The sequence below is a fragment of the Scyliorhinus torazame genome, chromosome 11 (genome assembly GCF_047496885.1).
Source record: "Scyliorhinus torazame isolate Kashiwa2021f chromosome 11, sScyTor2.1, whole genome shotgun sequence".
NCBI lineage: Eukaryota > Metazoa > Chordata > Chondrichthyes > Carcharhiniformes > Scyliorhinidae > Scyliorhinus > Scyliorhinus torazame.
In genome coordinates, this window is record NC_092717.1 from 247,247,496 (window position 1) to 247,262,753 (window position 15,258).

At 47.0% G+C, this 15,258-nt stretch overlaps 1 protein-coding gene across 7 annotated transcripts in view; it reads left to right on the forward strand.

Annotated features, from left to right (window-relative positions):
- Positions 1–15,258, forward strand: part of ankrd29 (ankyrin repeat domain 29) — a 127,618-nt gene that overhangs the window by 46,332 nt on the left and 66,028 nt on the right. For all 7 annotated transcript variants that reach the window (XM_072468525.1, XM_072468529.1, XM_072468530.1 and 4 more), the window contains one exon: positions 7,680–7,778. In XM_072468525.1, the coding sequence (XP_072324626.1) occupies positions 7,680–7,778 (99 nt within the window). The remainder of the gene's footprint in view (positions 1–7,679; positions 7,779–15,258) is intronic.

Genomic DNA, 15,258 nt, shown 5'->3' on the forward strand with positions numbered 1-15,258 from the left:
CCCGCCCAGGAAGGCAGATTACTACCTGAATGGTTGTAAATTGGGAGAGGGGAGTGTGCAGCGGGACCTGGGTGTCCTTGTGCACCAGTCGCTGAAGGTAAGCATGCAGGTGCAGCAGGCGGTAAAGAAGGCTAATGGTATGTTGGCCTTCATTGTGAGAGGTTTCGAGTGTAGAAGCAGGGATGTGTTGCTGCAATTCTCCAGGGCCTTGGTGAGGTCACACCTGGAGTATTGTGTGCAGTTTTGGTCTCCTTCTCTGAGGAAGGATGTTCTTGCTCTCGAGGGAGTGCAGCGAAGGTTTACCAGACTGATTCCAGGGATGGCGGGACTGTCATATGAGGAGAGATTGACTAGGTTGGGACTGTTCTCGCTGGAGTTCAGAAGAATGAGGGGGGATCTCATAGAGATTTATAAAATTCTAACAGGACTGGACAGGGGAGATGCAGGGAAGATGTTACCAATGATAGGTGTGTCCAGAACCAGGGGTCACAGCCTGAAGATTCAGGGTAAACCATTTCGGACAGAGATAAGGAGACATTTCTTCACAAAGAGTGGTGAGCCTGTGGAATTCATTACCACAGGAAGTAAATGCTAAAACATTGAACATATTCAAGAGGCGGCTGGATAGAGCACTTGGGGGAAATGGGATTAAAGGCTATGGGGAGAAAGCAGGATTAGGCTATTGAGTTGGATGATCAGCCATGATGGTGATGAATGGCGGAGCAGGCTCGAAGGGCCAAAAGGCCTCCTCCGGCTCCTATCTTCTATGTATGTATCTCTCCCCATCCCTCCCATCATACCGTGTGGGCAGCACGGTAGCACCGTGGCTAGCACTGTTGCTCCCGGGTCCCAGGTTCGATTCCCGGCTTGGGTCACTGTCTGTGCGAAGTCTGCACGTTCTCCTCGTGTCTGCGTGGGTTTCCTCCCACAGCCTTGGTAAGCTGGCACCCAAAATATTGTATACAGATTTGATCTCACCTGAAGAAGAACATATTTGCCACAGAGGGAGTATAATGAAGGTTCACCAGATTGAACCCTTGGGTGTCATTGTCCTCTGTGGAGAGAGTGAGGAGTCAGGGCCTGTATTCTCTAGAGTTTAGAAAAATTAGAGGTAATCTCAATAAACATACAAAATTCTTCCAGAGCTTGACAGGGTAGATGCAAGAAGGACGTTTCTCCTGGTTTGGGGATCTAGAATCGGGACAGGCGGAGAAGGCTCTGGGAGCTGAATGACTGACTCCTTCTCCTATGTTCCTATGTAAGCAACTAATTCAACCCTGCCAGATGTTCCAAGAAAACATTCAGATTCAATTTTTAAGAAGTACAATGGTTTTCTCAGTGATCAATAACAACAAGATTCCACATTTACTTAATTATAACCACATATGCTAACTGTTGAAGACAAAGATGGTTAAGTGCTTGGAAATGCTTCATGTCAAATTAGAAAATTAAGTTAGATCTTTGTTATTGATTTCATCAAATGGACAATCTGTAGCTTTTATCTGAATGAATTACATTCATGTTACACATTAATCGGGTGGCACGAGAGCACAGTGGTTAGCACAGTTGCTTCACAGCACCAGGGTCCCAGGTTCGATTCCCGGCTTGGGTCACTGTCTGTGCGGAGTCTGCACATTCTCCCCGTGTCTGCGTGGGTTTCCTCCGGGTGCTCCGGTTTCCTCCCACAAGTCCTGAAAGATGTGCTGTTGGGTAATTTGCACATTCTGAATTCTCCCTCTGTGTACCCAAACAGGCGCCGGAGTGTGGCGACTAGGGGCTTTTCACAGTAACTTCATTGCAGTGTTAATGTAAGCCTACTTGTGACAGTAAAGAATATTAGTATTATTATTATTAATAGTCTGTCACCTTTAGGTAACAATTTCATATTGATCAAGGAAGCAGAAAATGATTGATGATTGAGTACAGTTGTGTTTTAAGCCCCATTTCAAGCACAGGAGTACGCAGAAAAGGTTTGCACTCCAGTGCATTACTGTTTGAGTGCTGCACTGTTGAAGGTACCACCTTTCGAATGATGTGTTAAACTGATGCCTTGTCTGCTGTTTGAGGTGGAGTTTCTCTCATTGAATGGTTTGAGGGCTGAATGGTTCCCACGTTCCTGTGATATGAAACTATCACTGATTGTCATTTAAAAACCATCTGGTTCATTCATGCACTTTAGGGCAGTGTTTTTCAAACTTTTTTTCCGGGGTCCCATTTTTACCAACTGGCCGACCTTCATGACCCATGCCACCCGAACTTTGCGACTCACGCGGCAGACCTTCGCGACCCACCATTTTTGCTTTCCTTTAATGTGACAGGTGAGCCTGCTCGGTCCACAAGATCTCATTTGCTTTGTTTGTTCAATGTTACATTTCTGTCTGGGTTGTTCCTCAGACGTCCTGGAGCGCTCGCCAGCACTGCTTTGTCCTGCCATGGACTCTCCTGTGAAGCTCTCTCCAGCGGATTCAGTTCTGAGATCCTGACCTTTTTGTGTCTCTGGCCCCCTCTTTCTTCGTCAAAAATCTTCAGTTCTCCATGCAGTCCTGTTGCTTGCTTGCTAGCAGCTACAAAACAGAAGGACGCTCTCCTCAGTAACATCAGTGTAGCAGATGCGTGACCTGCTCTCTGCCGCCACTTCTGGCAGGAAGGCAAATCGATTTTTAAAAATTCTGTTCCTGGAACAGCGTGTTGATGTACGGATGAGGCAGTCTGCCCCACTGGGCTCTGGGCCTACGCACTACTACATCCAATTGAGGGGGCCACATAGCATGGAAACAGACCCTACAGCCCAGCTTGTCCATGCCATCAGTTTCTATCACTAAGGTAATCCAACTTGCCTGTATTTGGCCCGTATCCCTCAGACTTTGTCTGCAGCAAGTGTAACCAATGGCAGCTCCTCACAGACTGCGTGGTTCAGTTGGAGCAGCAGTTGGATGCACTTAGGAGCATGCAGGTAGTGGTAAGCGTCATATAGATAGGAGTAATAAAGATGTGGTCACATCCATGCATAAAAGCAAATGACTGCGGATGCTGGAATCTGAAATGAAAGAGAAAATGCTGGAAAATCTCAGCAAGTCTGGCAGCATCTGTAGGGAGAGAAAAGAGCTAGCATTTCGAGTCCGATGACTCGAAATATGCAGGTGGACTGGGAAAATCAGGTTGGTAGTAGATCCCAAGAAAAGGAATTTGTGGAATGTTTAAGAGGGGTTTTTTTGAGCAGCTTGTGGCAGAGCCCACTAGGGAACAGGCAATTCTGGATTTGGTGATGTGTAATGAGGCAGACTTGATTAGGGATCTTAAGGTGAAGGAACCCTTAGGGAGCAGTGACCACAATATGATAGAATTTACTCTGCAGTTTGAGAGGGAGAAACTGCTTTCAGATGTAACGGTATTACAATTAAATAAAGGTAACTACAAAGACATGAGGGAGGAGCTGGCCAGAGTTGATTGGAAAAGGAGCCTAGCAGTGAAGAGAGTGGAATAGCAATATCAGGGTTTTTTGGGGCTTATTCGGGAGGCACAACAGAAATTCATCCCAAGGAGGAGGAAACATGCTAAAGGGAGGACAAGGCATCCATGATTGACGAGGGAAGTCAAGGACAGCATAAAAGAAAAAGTATATAAAGTGGCGACAATTAGTGAGAAGCCAGAGGATTGGGAAGCCTTTAAAAATGAGCAGAGGACAACTAAAAAAGCAATAAGGGCGGAGAAGATGAAATATGAGTGCAAGCTAGCTCGTAATATAAAAGAAGATAGGAAGAGTTTTTTTCAATATATAAAAGGTAAGAGAGAGGCAAAAATAGACATTGGACCACTGGAAAATGTGGCTGGAGAAGTAATAATAGGAAACAAAGAAGTGGAAGAAAAACTGAATAGTTACTTTGCATCAGTCTTCACAGTGGAAGACACCAGCGGGATGCCAGAGCTCCAGGAGAACCAAGGGGCAGAGGTGAGTGCAGGAGCCATCACTAAGGAGAAGATTCCGGGGAAACTGAAAGGTCTGAAGGTGGATAAGTCACCTGGACCGGATGGACTACACCCCAGGGTTCTAAAAGAGATAGCGGAGGTGATTGTGGAAGCATTGGTGATGATCTTTCTGGAATCACTGGAGGCAGGAAGGGTCCCAGAGGATGGGAAAGTGGCTAATGTAACGCCACTGTTTAAGAAGGGAGGGAGGCAGAAGACGGGAAATTATAAGCCGGTTAGCCTGACTTCGGTCATTGGTAAGATTTTAGAGTCTGTTATTAAAGATGAGATCGCGAAGCACTTGGAAGTGCATGGTAAAATAGGACTGAGTCAGCACGGCTTTGTTAAAGGGAGGTCATGTCTGACAAATCTGTTAGAGTTCTCTGAGGAGGTAACAAGGAAGTTAGACAAAGGAGAACCACTGGACGTGATTTATTTAGATTTCCAGAAGGCCTTTGACAAGGTGCCGCATAGGAGATTGTTAAATAAGTTAAGAGCCCATGGTGTTAAGGGGAAGATCCTGGCATGGACAGAGGATTGGCTGACTGGCAGAAGGCAGAGAGTGGGGATAAAGGGGTCTTTTTCAGGATGGCAGCCGGTGACTAGTGGTGTGCCTCAGGGATCTGTGCTGGGACCACAACTTTTCACAATATACATTAATGACCTGGAAGAAGGAACTGAAATGAAATTTAATTAAATGAAAATCGCTTATTGTCACAAGTAGGATTCAAATGAAATTACTGTGAAAAGCCCCTAGTCGCCACATTCCGGCGCCTGTTCGGGGAGACTGGTGCGGGAATTGAACCCGCGCTGCTGGCCTGCAATGGCCTGCTTTAAATGCCAGCTATTTAGCCCTATGCTAAACCAACCCATGAAGGCACTGTTGCTAAGTTTGCAGATGCTACAAAGATCTGTAGAGGGACAGGTAGTATTGAGGAAGCAAGGGGGCTGCAGAAAGATTTGGACAGGCTAGGAGAGCAGGCACTGAAGTGGCAAATGAAATACAATGTGGAAAAGTGTGAGGTTATGCACTTTGGAAGGAGGACTGGAGGGAGCACAAAGGGACTTGGGAGTCCTTGTTCATGATTCTCTTAAGGTTAATGTGCAGGTTCAGTCGGCAGTTAGGAAGGCAAATGCAATGTTCGCATTCATGTCAAGAGGGCTGGAATACAAGACCAGGGATGTACTTCTGAGGCTGTATAAAGCTCTGGTCAGACCCCATTTGGAGTATTGTGAGCTGTTTTGGGCCCCGTATCTAAGGAAAGATGTGCTGGCCTTGGAAAGGATCCAGAGGAGGTTCACAAGAATGATCCCTGGAATGAAGAGCTTGTCATATGAGGAACGGTTGAGGACTCTGGTTCTGTACTCGTTGGAGTTTAGAAGGATGAGGGGGGATCTTATTGAAACTTACAGGATACTGTGAGGTCTGGATAGAGTGGACGTGGAGAGGATGTTTCCACTTGTAGAAAAAACTAGAAGCAGAGGACACCATCTCAGACTAAAGGGACGATCCTTTAAAACTGAGATGAGGAGGAATTTCTTCAGACAGGGGGTGGGGAATCTGTGGAACTCTTTGCCGCAGAAGGCTGTGGAGGCCAAATCACTGAGTGCCTTTAAGACAGAGATAGATAGGTTCTTGATTAATAAGGGGATCAGGGGTTATGGGGAGAAGGCAGGAGAATGGGGATGAGAAAAATATCAGCCATGATTGAATGGCGGAGCAGACTCGATGGGCCGAGTGGCCTAATTCTGCTCCTATGTCTTGTGGTCTTATACCACTCTGCCTATGTAACTGTCTAACTGCTTCTTAAAAGAAAAGGATTGTACCCGACTCTACCACTGCACCTGGCAGCCCGTTCCAGATGCTCACCACTCTCTGTGTGAATGAATTTCCCCTCTGGTCTCTTTTTTATCTCTCCTCTCTCACCTTAAAACTATGCCCTCTAGTTCTAGACTCCTCTACCTTAGGGAAAAGATGTCAACTATCTACCTTATCTGTGCCCTTCATTATTTTATAGACCACAATAAGAACAGTGCTTCTACTTAAGTACTTCATTGGTTATGCAGAGAGTTGGGAAATTGTGAGGTTGTTGTAGAAATACGAGTCTATCTTTTAATTGTTATAAAAAATCAATGGGAAGAAACAACTTAAAATTGAAAATGACAGTATTCCCCATCCCGCCCATGGCAGATTTGGTGGAGGGCAGAGCAGAGAATCCGGCCGGGCTGAAAAGTTGGAAACTCACCGGTGTAAAACCAGTTTGAAATTCTGTCAATGATGGGTAATGGTGGCTTGGTTTTCCCGCAGCCCATGGGACTTCTGAAGGTGCGATCCGGATGCCTGCACTGCTCAGGTGGCTCTCTGGAGTATCCACCGGAAGAGCTTTCCTGTATGATTGCAATTTGCTGTGCACTTCACAATCTGTTTACAAAAAGGTGAGCCCTTGAAATATGGTGAGGAGAATGGGAGCGCCTCAGATGAAGATGTGCAGGAAGCTCAGGAGCCTGCTGAGGGACAGTAGGAGTACACTGATGCCATGGTGGAAGGAGGACTTGGGAGATGTGCCCGTGATACTTAAATAACTGACCAATTCCAGGAGGAATAAAATTCTCTCCCTCCACAATAGTCCTCAATACTGGGGTCCCGCAAGGCTGCGTACTTAACCCCCTACCGTACTCCCTGTACACACACGACTGCGTGGCAAAATTTGGTTCCAACTCCATCGACAGGTTTGCTGACGATACGACCATAGAGGGCCGGATCTCGAATAACGACGAGTCAGAATACAGGAGGGAAATAGAGAACCTAGTGGAGTGGTGTAGCGACAACAATCTCTCTCTCAATGCCAGCAAAACTAAAGAGCTGGTCATTGACTTCAGTAAGATAAGTATTGTACACACCCCTGTCAGCATCAACGGGGCCAAGGTGGAGATGGTTGACAGCTTCAAGTTTCTAGCCATGCACACCACCAAAAATCTGTCCTGGTCCACCCACGTCGACGCTACCAGCAAGAAAGCACAACAGCGCCTATACTTCCTCAGGAAACTAAGGAAATTCGGCATGTCCAAATTGACTCTTACCAACTTTTACAGGTGCACCATAGAAAGCATCCTATCGGGCTGCATCACAGCCTGGTATGGCAACTGCTCGGCCCAGGACCGCAAGAAACTTCAGAGAGTCGTGAACACCGCCCAGTCCATCACACGAACCTGCCTCCCATCCATTGACTCCATCTACACCTCCCGCTGCCTGGGGAAAGCGGGCAGCATAATCAAAGACCCCTCCCACCCGGCTTACTCACTCTTCCAACTTCTTCCATCGGGCAGGAGATACAGAAGTCTGAGAACACGCACGAACAGATTCAAAAACAGCTTCTTCCCCACTGTCACCAGACTCCTAAACAACCCTCTTGTGGGCTGACCTGATTAATACTACACCCTGTATGCTTCACCCGATGCCTGTGTCAATGTATTTACATTGTGGACCTTGCGTTGCCCTATTATGTATTTAATTTTAATTTTATTTTTATGTCCTAAATGATCTGTTTGTGCTGCTCGCAGAAAAATACTTTTCGCTGTAACTCGGTACACGTGACAGTAAACTAATCCAATCCAATCCAATCCAATTGTTAAAATTTGTGGACAGAAAGTTCACCTCAGATCAATTTCTTTGAAGAGCACGGTGATGGACCCGATTTCTGTTGTTGTTACAGGATGGTGCTACATCGCTTTTCCTGGCAGCACAAGGAGGCCACTTTAACGTGGTTCACATGCTACTGGCATCAGGGGCAAAGACTGAACAGCCAAGACAGGTATATATTGTGCTTTATAATAGCAGAAATATGCAAATTAAAATAACTTAACAACTTGACTGGATTATTCTAATCTTACCTTGAATTTATGCTTGCACTGCATTGGAAGCAGTTCAGAGCAGGTTTGCCTGACTCATTCCTGGGATTATCTTATGAGGAAAGGTTAAATTGTCGGCTGCAAAGAGACATAGATAGGATGCAGAGCTGGGCTGAGAAGTGGCAGATGGAGTTTAACCCTGAAAAGTGTGAGGTTGTCCATTTTCGAAAGACAAATACGAATGGGGAATACAGGGGTAACGGTAGAGTTCTTGGCAATGTGGAGGAGCAGAGAGATCTTGGGGTCTATGTTCATACATCTTTGAAAGTTGCCACTCAAGTGGATAGAGCTGTGAAGAAAGCCTATGGTGTGCTAGCGTTCATTAACAGAGGGATTGAATTTAAGAGCCGTGAGGTGATGATGCAGCTGTACAAAATCTTGGTAAGGCCACATTTGGAGTACTGTGTGCAGTTCTGGTCGCCTCATTTTAGGAAGGATGTGGAAGCTTTGGAAAAGGCGCAAAGGAGATTTACCAGGATGTTGCCTGGAATGGAGAGTAGGTCTTACGAGGAAAGATTGAGGGTGCTAGGCCTTTTCTCATTAGAACGGAGAAGGATGAGGGGCGACTTGATAGAGGTTTATAAGATGATCAGGGGAATAGATAGAGTAGACAGTCAGAGACTTTTTCCCTGGGTGGAACAAACCATTACAAGGGGACATAAATTTAAGATGAATGGTGGAAGATATAGGGGGGATGTCAGAGGTAGGTTCTTTACCCAGAGAGTAGTGGGGGCATGGAATGCACTGCCTGTGGAAGTAGTTGAGTCGGAAACATTAGGGACCTTCAAGTAGCTATTGGATAGGTACATGGATTACGGTAAAATGATATAGTGCAGATTTATTTGTTCTTAAGGGCAGCACGGTAGCATTGTGGATAGCACAATTGCTTCACAGCTCCAGGGTCCCAGGTTCGATTCCGGCTTGGGTCACTGTCTGTGCGGAGTCAGCACATCCTCCCCGTGTCAGCGTGGGTTTCCTCCAGGTGCTCCGGTTTCCTCCCACAGTCCAAAGATGTGCAGGTTAGGTGGATGGGCCATGATAAATTGCCCTTAGTGTCCAAAATTGCCCTTAGTGTTGGGTGGAGGTGTTGACTTTGGGTAGGGTGCTCTTTCCAAGAGCCGATGCAGACTCAATGGGCCGAATGGCCTCCTTCTGCACTGTAAATTCAATGATAATCTATGATTAATCTAGGACAAAGGTTCGGCACAACATCGTGGGCCGTAGGGCCTGTTCTGTGCTGTATTTTCTATGTTCTATGTTCTAAATTGATTGTGCCTTTGCTCATCAGAATGACCAACGCCCAGGAAAAGGTGGAGGGGCACTTTGGGTCTGTACAATCTTTCAGGGGTTGCTGGCGAACCTGAGAGTGGTGGTGGGGGAGCTGTTGAACATGTGAATGCATGTCAAACATGCCTGATCAGGCAGTGGAAAAGTGCCGCTGTGTACTACACAAGCGTTTAATTTAAAACATCCCTGATTTCTCCCCTCACCATCCATGAACAAGGGTTTATTTGATTTTTGATTTCCCACTTAATTTTGGCGTGACCCATTCCTATTCGCAACTCCAGAGCGAGCTCGAGGTAGGGTTAGTTTATTTTACACACACTCGAAATGCAGGGAGGGGGTGTTGCTCTTTAACTCCCCAGTAAAAAGAAGAAGGTACAGGACAAAGGCTACCGACAAAATAAGAATTATTGCTTCACTTGAGTCCAGAGTCCAGAATCAAGTGGTGTATTCCTTCAGAGAGGTTAGCAGGCTGGGGCTGATGCAGGATAATCCATTTTTACAGTAGCACTAACTTCCACAATTGGAAAAACACGCAAAGCTGGGCACTGCTACAGAAGTTGAGACTTTTCAGTAGAAACAGTGTAGATGAGGGTCAGCAATTTTTTTAAATAATGTTTATCGTCACAAGTAGGCTTACATTAACACTGCAGTGAAGTTACTGTGAAAAGCCCCTAGTCGCCACACTCCGGCGCCTGTTCGGGTACACAGAGGGAGAATTCAGAATGTCCAAATGACCTCATAGCATGTCTTTCGGGACTTGTGGGAGGAAACCGGAGCACCCGGAGGAAACCCACGCAGACACGGGGAGAACGTGCAGACTCCGCACAGACAGTGACCCAAGTCGGGAACTGAACCTGGGACCCTGGCGCTGTGAAGCAACAGTGCTAACCACTGTGCTACCGTGCTGCCCTGAACAGAGCTATGGTTTGGCGCTGTTTTGATTATGGAATTCGATGTTGAGACGGGAAGGCTGTAGCGTGTCTAACCGGAAGATGAGATGTTCCTCCAGTTTGCGTTGAGCTTCACTGGAACATTGCAGCAGGCCAAGAACAGATATGTGGGCATGGGAGCAGGGTCTTGTGTTAAAATGGCCAGCAACGAGAAGGTCAGGGTCCTGAATGTGCACAGACCGAAGGTGCTCAGCAAAGTGATCACCCAGTCTGCGTTTGGTCTCTCCGATATAGAGGAGACCACATTGGGAGCAGCAAATGCAATAGACCAAATTGACAGAGGTGCAAGTGAAACGCTGCTTAACCTGGAATAAATGTTTTGGATTGAGATGTTAAGTATGGAAGAGTTAAAGGGGCAGTTGTTACACCTTCTGCAATTGCATGGGAAGGTTCCATGGGTGATGGGAGGTACTGGGTATGGTGGAGGAGCGGACTAGATTATCTCGGAAGGAATGGTCTCTGCGGAATGCTGACAGAGGGAATGAAAGGAAGATGTGTTTGGTGGTGGCATCACGCTAGAGTTGGCGGAAATGGTGAAGGATTATGCTTTGCATATGGAGGCTCGTGGGGTGAAATGTGAGAATGAGGGGGACTCTGTCCTTGTTCTCCCTCCCTAGCCAACAAAGCCAAATCCCATAAAAATGAATTTTCAAAAACACTCCTATATCTGCCTAGTCCCTTTCTTGTGTGAAGATGGAAGTAAAGAATCATACCAGCATCCTCTGCCTCTACGCATAAATTGTCCTTTTGGTCTTTTATGGGCCCTGCCCTTGCCTTAGTTATCCTCTTACCCTTAATGTATCGACAAAATATCATTGGATTCACCTTGATTTTGCTTGCCAATATTCCTTCAAGCCGTCTCTTTGCTTCCTAATTTCCTTTTTAATATCATCCCCTCCACTTTCGCTGCTCCTCACGGCTCTCTGAGCTCTCGGTGTCGGACATAGGGTGGAATTTTACAGCCCTCCCACCAGTGAGGTTTTCTGTCCCATTGAAATCAGTGGACGTTTGAACGGCTTGTTTCATTTTATGGCCCTGCCCCCGCCATGATAGGGCTGTAAAATGCTGCTCGTAAGCTTTTCTTTACTCACTTATCTTTCCCCCTTAGCTCATTGACATCCGGGGCTCGGGATTTGCCCCATCCTTTTTCTTTGTGGGAATGTATTTACTCTGAACTCCTTGAATCTCCCCTTTGAATGCCGCCCATTGCTCTGTCACTGATTTGCCTTCAAGTAGCCGTTTCCAATATACTTTTGCTAAATCACTCCTCCCGCTTAGTAAAATTTGCCTTGCCCCAATTTAGAACTCTAATTCCTGTTCTATCTTTGTCCTTGTGGTAGTCACCACTGCTTGTATAATACGTATATGAGAGGTAATACGGTAAGGCTCCTGTACTACAGGTATGGGGGTAGATCCATGCCTGCTGGCTCCGCCCAGTAGACGGAGTATAAATGTGTGTGCTCACCGAGCTGCAGCCATTTCAGCAGCAGCTGCAGGAGGCCACACATCTCTGCTTAATAAAGCCTCGATTACTCTCTACTCTCGTCTCGTCGTAATTGATAGTGCATCAGTCCTTTACCCCAATTATGTTAGAACTAATTGTATTATGGTCACTACCACCAAAATACTCTCCTTTGGTCACTCCTTCCCCCCTGCCCAACGCCATTTTCTAAAACTAAGCCTAGAACCGTGCCCTCTCTTGTTGGACTTGTTACATACTGGCCAGCAAAGTTCTCCTGAATGCACCTCTGGAATTCTGCTCCCTCATTTCCTTTCATGCTAAAATTATATCATATTGGAGTTGTTGAAATCCTCTACTATCACTGCCCTATTTTTGTACTTCTCAAGACATTTACCGACAGAATTACTCGTCTGTCTACCTCTGACTGTTTGAGCGTCTATTGCACATGCAGCAGTATGACTGCCCTTTTTATTGTTCCTTGGCTCAATTCATAGAGTTTCATTTGATGATCCTTCTAACAAATCATCCATTCTACCAGTCTTTCAATCAATGCATTCCAAGTCATAAAAATTCATTGTCAAATTAAGTTTTCCTTATCTCCTTTCGCCAATTACATTAAATCTGTCTCTCCTGGTTACTGGTTTTCCAGCCAGTGGAAGTGGTCTTTCCTTACTTACTGTACTAAAAGGGAGTGAGTCCCTTGGAATTATCCTTTCAGAACCTGATTGATTCTTTCAAAAACCTAGCCTTTGTAATGTTTCCCTTCAGCAGCCTCTTGGACAGACAGCCCTGGGAATAGTGCCTTGGAATGGATCCCTCAGTGTGCTTTCCTCACAGTGGTTTCCCTCAGTGTTCCCTCAGCTGTTATGCCTTGGAGTGGCATCCCCCAGAGTGGATCCCCCTGAAATGGTTTCCATGGAGTGGCTCTCCTAGGAATTCTGCCCCTGAGAGCGGTGCCTTCGGAGAAGTTCCTCTCCGGCTGCTCTCCTCAGAGCCATCCCTTTGGAACAATTTCCATTTGAGTTATTCCAGGTACTTTTGCCTTTATGTGACATGTTCAGAGGATTCCCCACACCTCACCACCAAATTGTGCCCTCAACCTGAAGTCTTAACTCTGTAAAACACTTCCATTTTTTTTAAAAAACAGGCGAAAGTTTAAAATTAGAGAGGGTAGAACTACAGGTGAGCAGTTAAAATGGAGCAGCTCCACTTCTTGTTCTATTCCCATTAATTTACTTTGTTTTGTTTATTTGTTCCTGGGATGTGAGCATCACCAACAAGGCCAGCCTTTATTACACATCGCTTGAGAGGCGGTGGTGAGCCACTGATTTCTGTGTGGTGCAGTTGCACCCAGAGTATTGTTCGGGATGACATTCTAGGATTTTGATCCAGCAACAGTGAAGGACCAGCAATATAGTTCCAGGTCAGAATGGCGTATGGTTTGGAGGGTAAATGTTCTGTGACAGTGTTTCCATGTGTCCTTTGCCCTTAGAGGTTGCAGGCTTGGAAGGTGCTGTTGAAGATGGTATACACTGCAGTCACTGTGTGCCAGTTTTGGTCCCCTTATCTAAAGAAAGATATACTGGCATTGGAAGCAGTCCAGAGAAGGTTCACTAGGCTGATCTTAGGTATGGCGGAATTATTTTGTGAAGGGTGTTTGAGTAGGTTGGGTCTGTACTCACCGGCACATAAAAGAATCAGAGGAGATTTTATTGAGACATAACAGAATCTCAGGGAGCTTGACAGGCCCGATGCTGAGAGGTAGGTTCACCTTGTGGGATAGTCTAGGACCAGAGGGCATAATCTCAATGTAAGGGGGTCGTGCATTTCAGACAGAGAGGAGAAGGAATTTAGGGTGGGATTCTCCGACCCCACGCTGTCGAGTTCTCCGGTTTTCGGGTGAGGGCGGGGATCGTGCCGCGCTGGTCGGGGGCTGTTTGCAGCGGACCCCCAGCCCCCGGCAATTCACCGGGCCCCGAAGGGCCGAGCGGCCACCCGTTTTCAGCCAGTCCCGCCGGCGTGAAATAGACATGGTCCATACCGGCGGGACCTGGCTTGGAGGGCGGTTAGCGGGGTCCTCGGGGGGGGGCGCGGGGGGATCCTGCCCTGGGGGGGTGCCCCCACGGTGGCCTGGCCCGCAATCGGGGCCCACCGATCTGCGGGCGGGCTTGTGCCGTGGGGGCACTCTTTCCCTCCGCGCCGGCCTCTGCAAGGCTCCGCGATGGCCGGCGCGAGAAGAAACCCCCTGCGCATGCGCAGGAAACACGGCAGTAGTTGTGCACATGTGCCAGAACATGCTGCCGGTCCTGCGCATGCGCCAACCCACGCCGGCCAGCGGAGGCCTTACGGCGCCGATTGGCGCGACGCCATCCCCTCAAGCGCCGGCCTAGCCCCCGGAAGTGCGGAGGATTCCGCAACTTCCGGGCGGCCCGACGCCAGAGTGGTTCACGCCGCTCTTCGGGCCGGTGCGGGCCGCCCTGCCGATTCCAGGAGAATCCCGGCCTTAGTCTCTCAGAGGGCAGTGAATCTGTGGAGTGTGTTACCACAGAGAGCTGTAGAGGATGGGTCATTAAGTATGTTCAAGGCTGAGATAGATTTACAATCAGTGAGGGAATCAAGAGGATTGGGGATAAGGTGCAAAAGTGGAATTGAGGATTATCATATTAGATCAGTCATGATCTCATTGAAGGGCGGAGCAGACTTGATGGGCCGAATGGTCTACTTCCCCTATGTCTTACGGTCTTATGCTCCTTCGACAGCACTTTCTAAACACATGACCTCTACCACCTATATGGGCAAGGGGAGCAAACCTTCAGAGTAAGGTATTGCCCATTTAAGACAGAGATGAGGAGGGTAGTTAATCTGTTGAATTCTTTGCCACAGGGGGCTGTCGAGGCTGGGTCATTTGCAGTTGAGATAGACAGATTTTTAATCGGCAAAGGAGTCAAAGGTTATGGAGAATGCAAGAATGCCATGATCTCACTAAATGAGAAGAACAGGGAGACCAGGAAGTCTGACGTCAGTAGTGGGTAGAATTCTAGAATTTATTATCAAAGATTTTATAGCAGAGCACTTAGAGAACAGTGTCAGGATCAGACAGGGTCAGCATGGATTTATGAAGGGGAAGTCTTGCTTGCTAAATCTAGTGGACTTCTTCGAGGGTGTAAATAGAAGAGTTGATGAGGGGGAGCAAGTGGATGTGTTATATTTGGACTTTCTGAAAGCTTTTGATGAAGTCTTGCATAATTTTGATTTGATTTGATTTGTTATTGTCACATGTATTAGTATACAGTGAAAAGTGTTGTTTCTTGCACGCTGTACAGACAATGCATACCGTACATAGGGAAGGAAGGAGAGACTGCAGAATATAATGTTACAGTTATAGCAAGGTGTAGAGAAAAGATCAACTTAATACGAGGTAGCTCCATTCAAAAGTCTGATGGCAGTAGGGAAGAAGCTGTTCTTGAGTCGGTACGTGACCTCAAACTTTGGTATCTTTTTCCTGATGGAAGAAGGTGGAAGAGAGTATGTCCGGTGTGCGTGGGGTCCTTAATTATGCTGGCTGCCTTTCTGAGGCAGCGGGAATTATAGATAGAGTCAATGGATGGGAGGCTGGTTTGCGTGATGGACTGGGCTACGTTCACGACCTTTTGTAGTTTCCTGCGGTCTTGGGCAGAGCAGGCT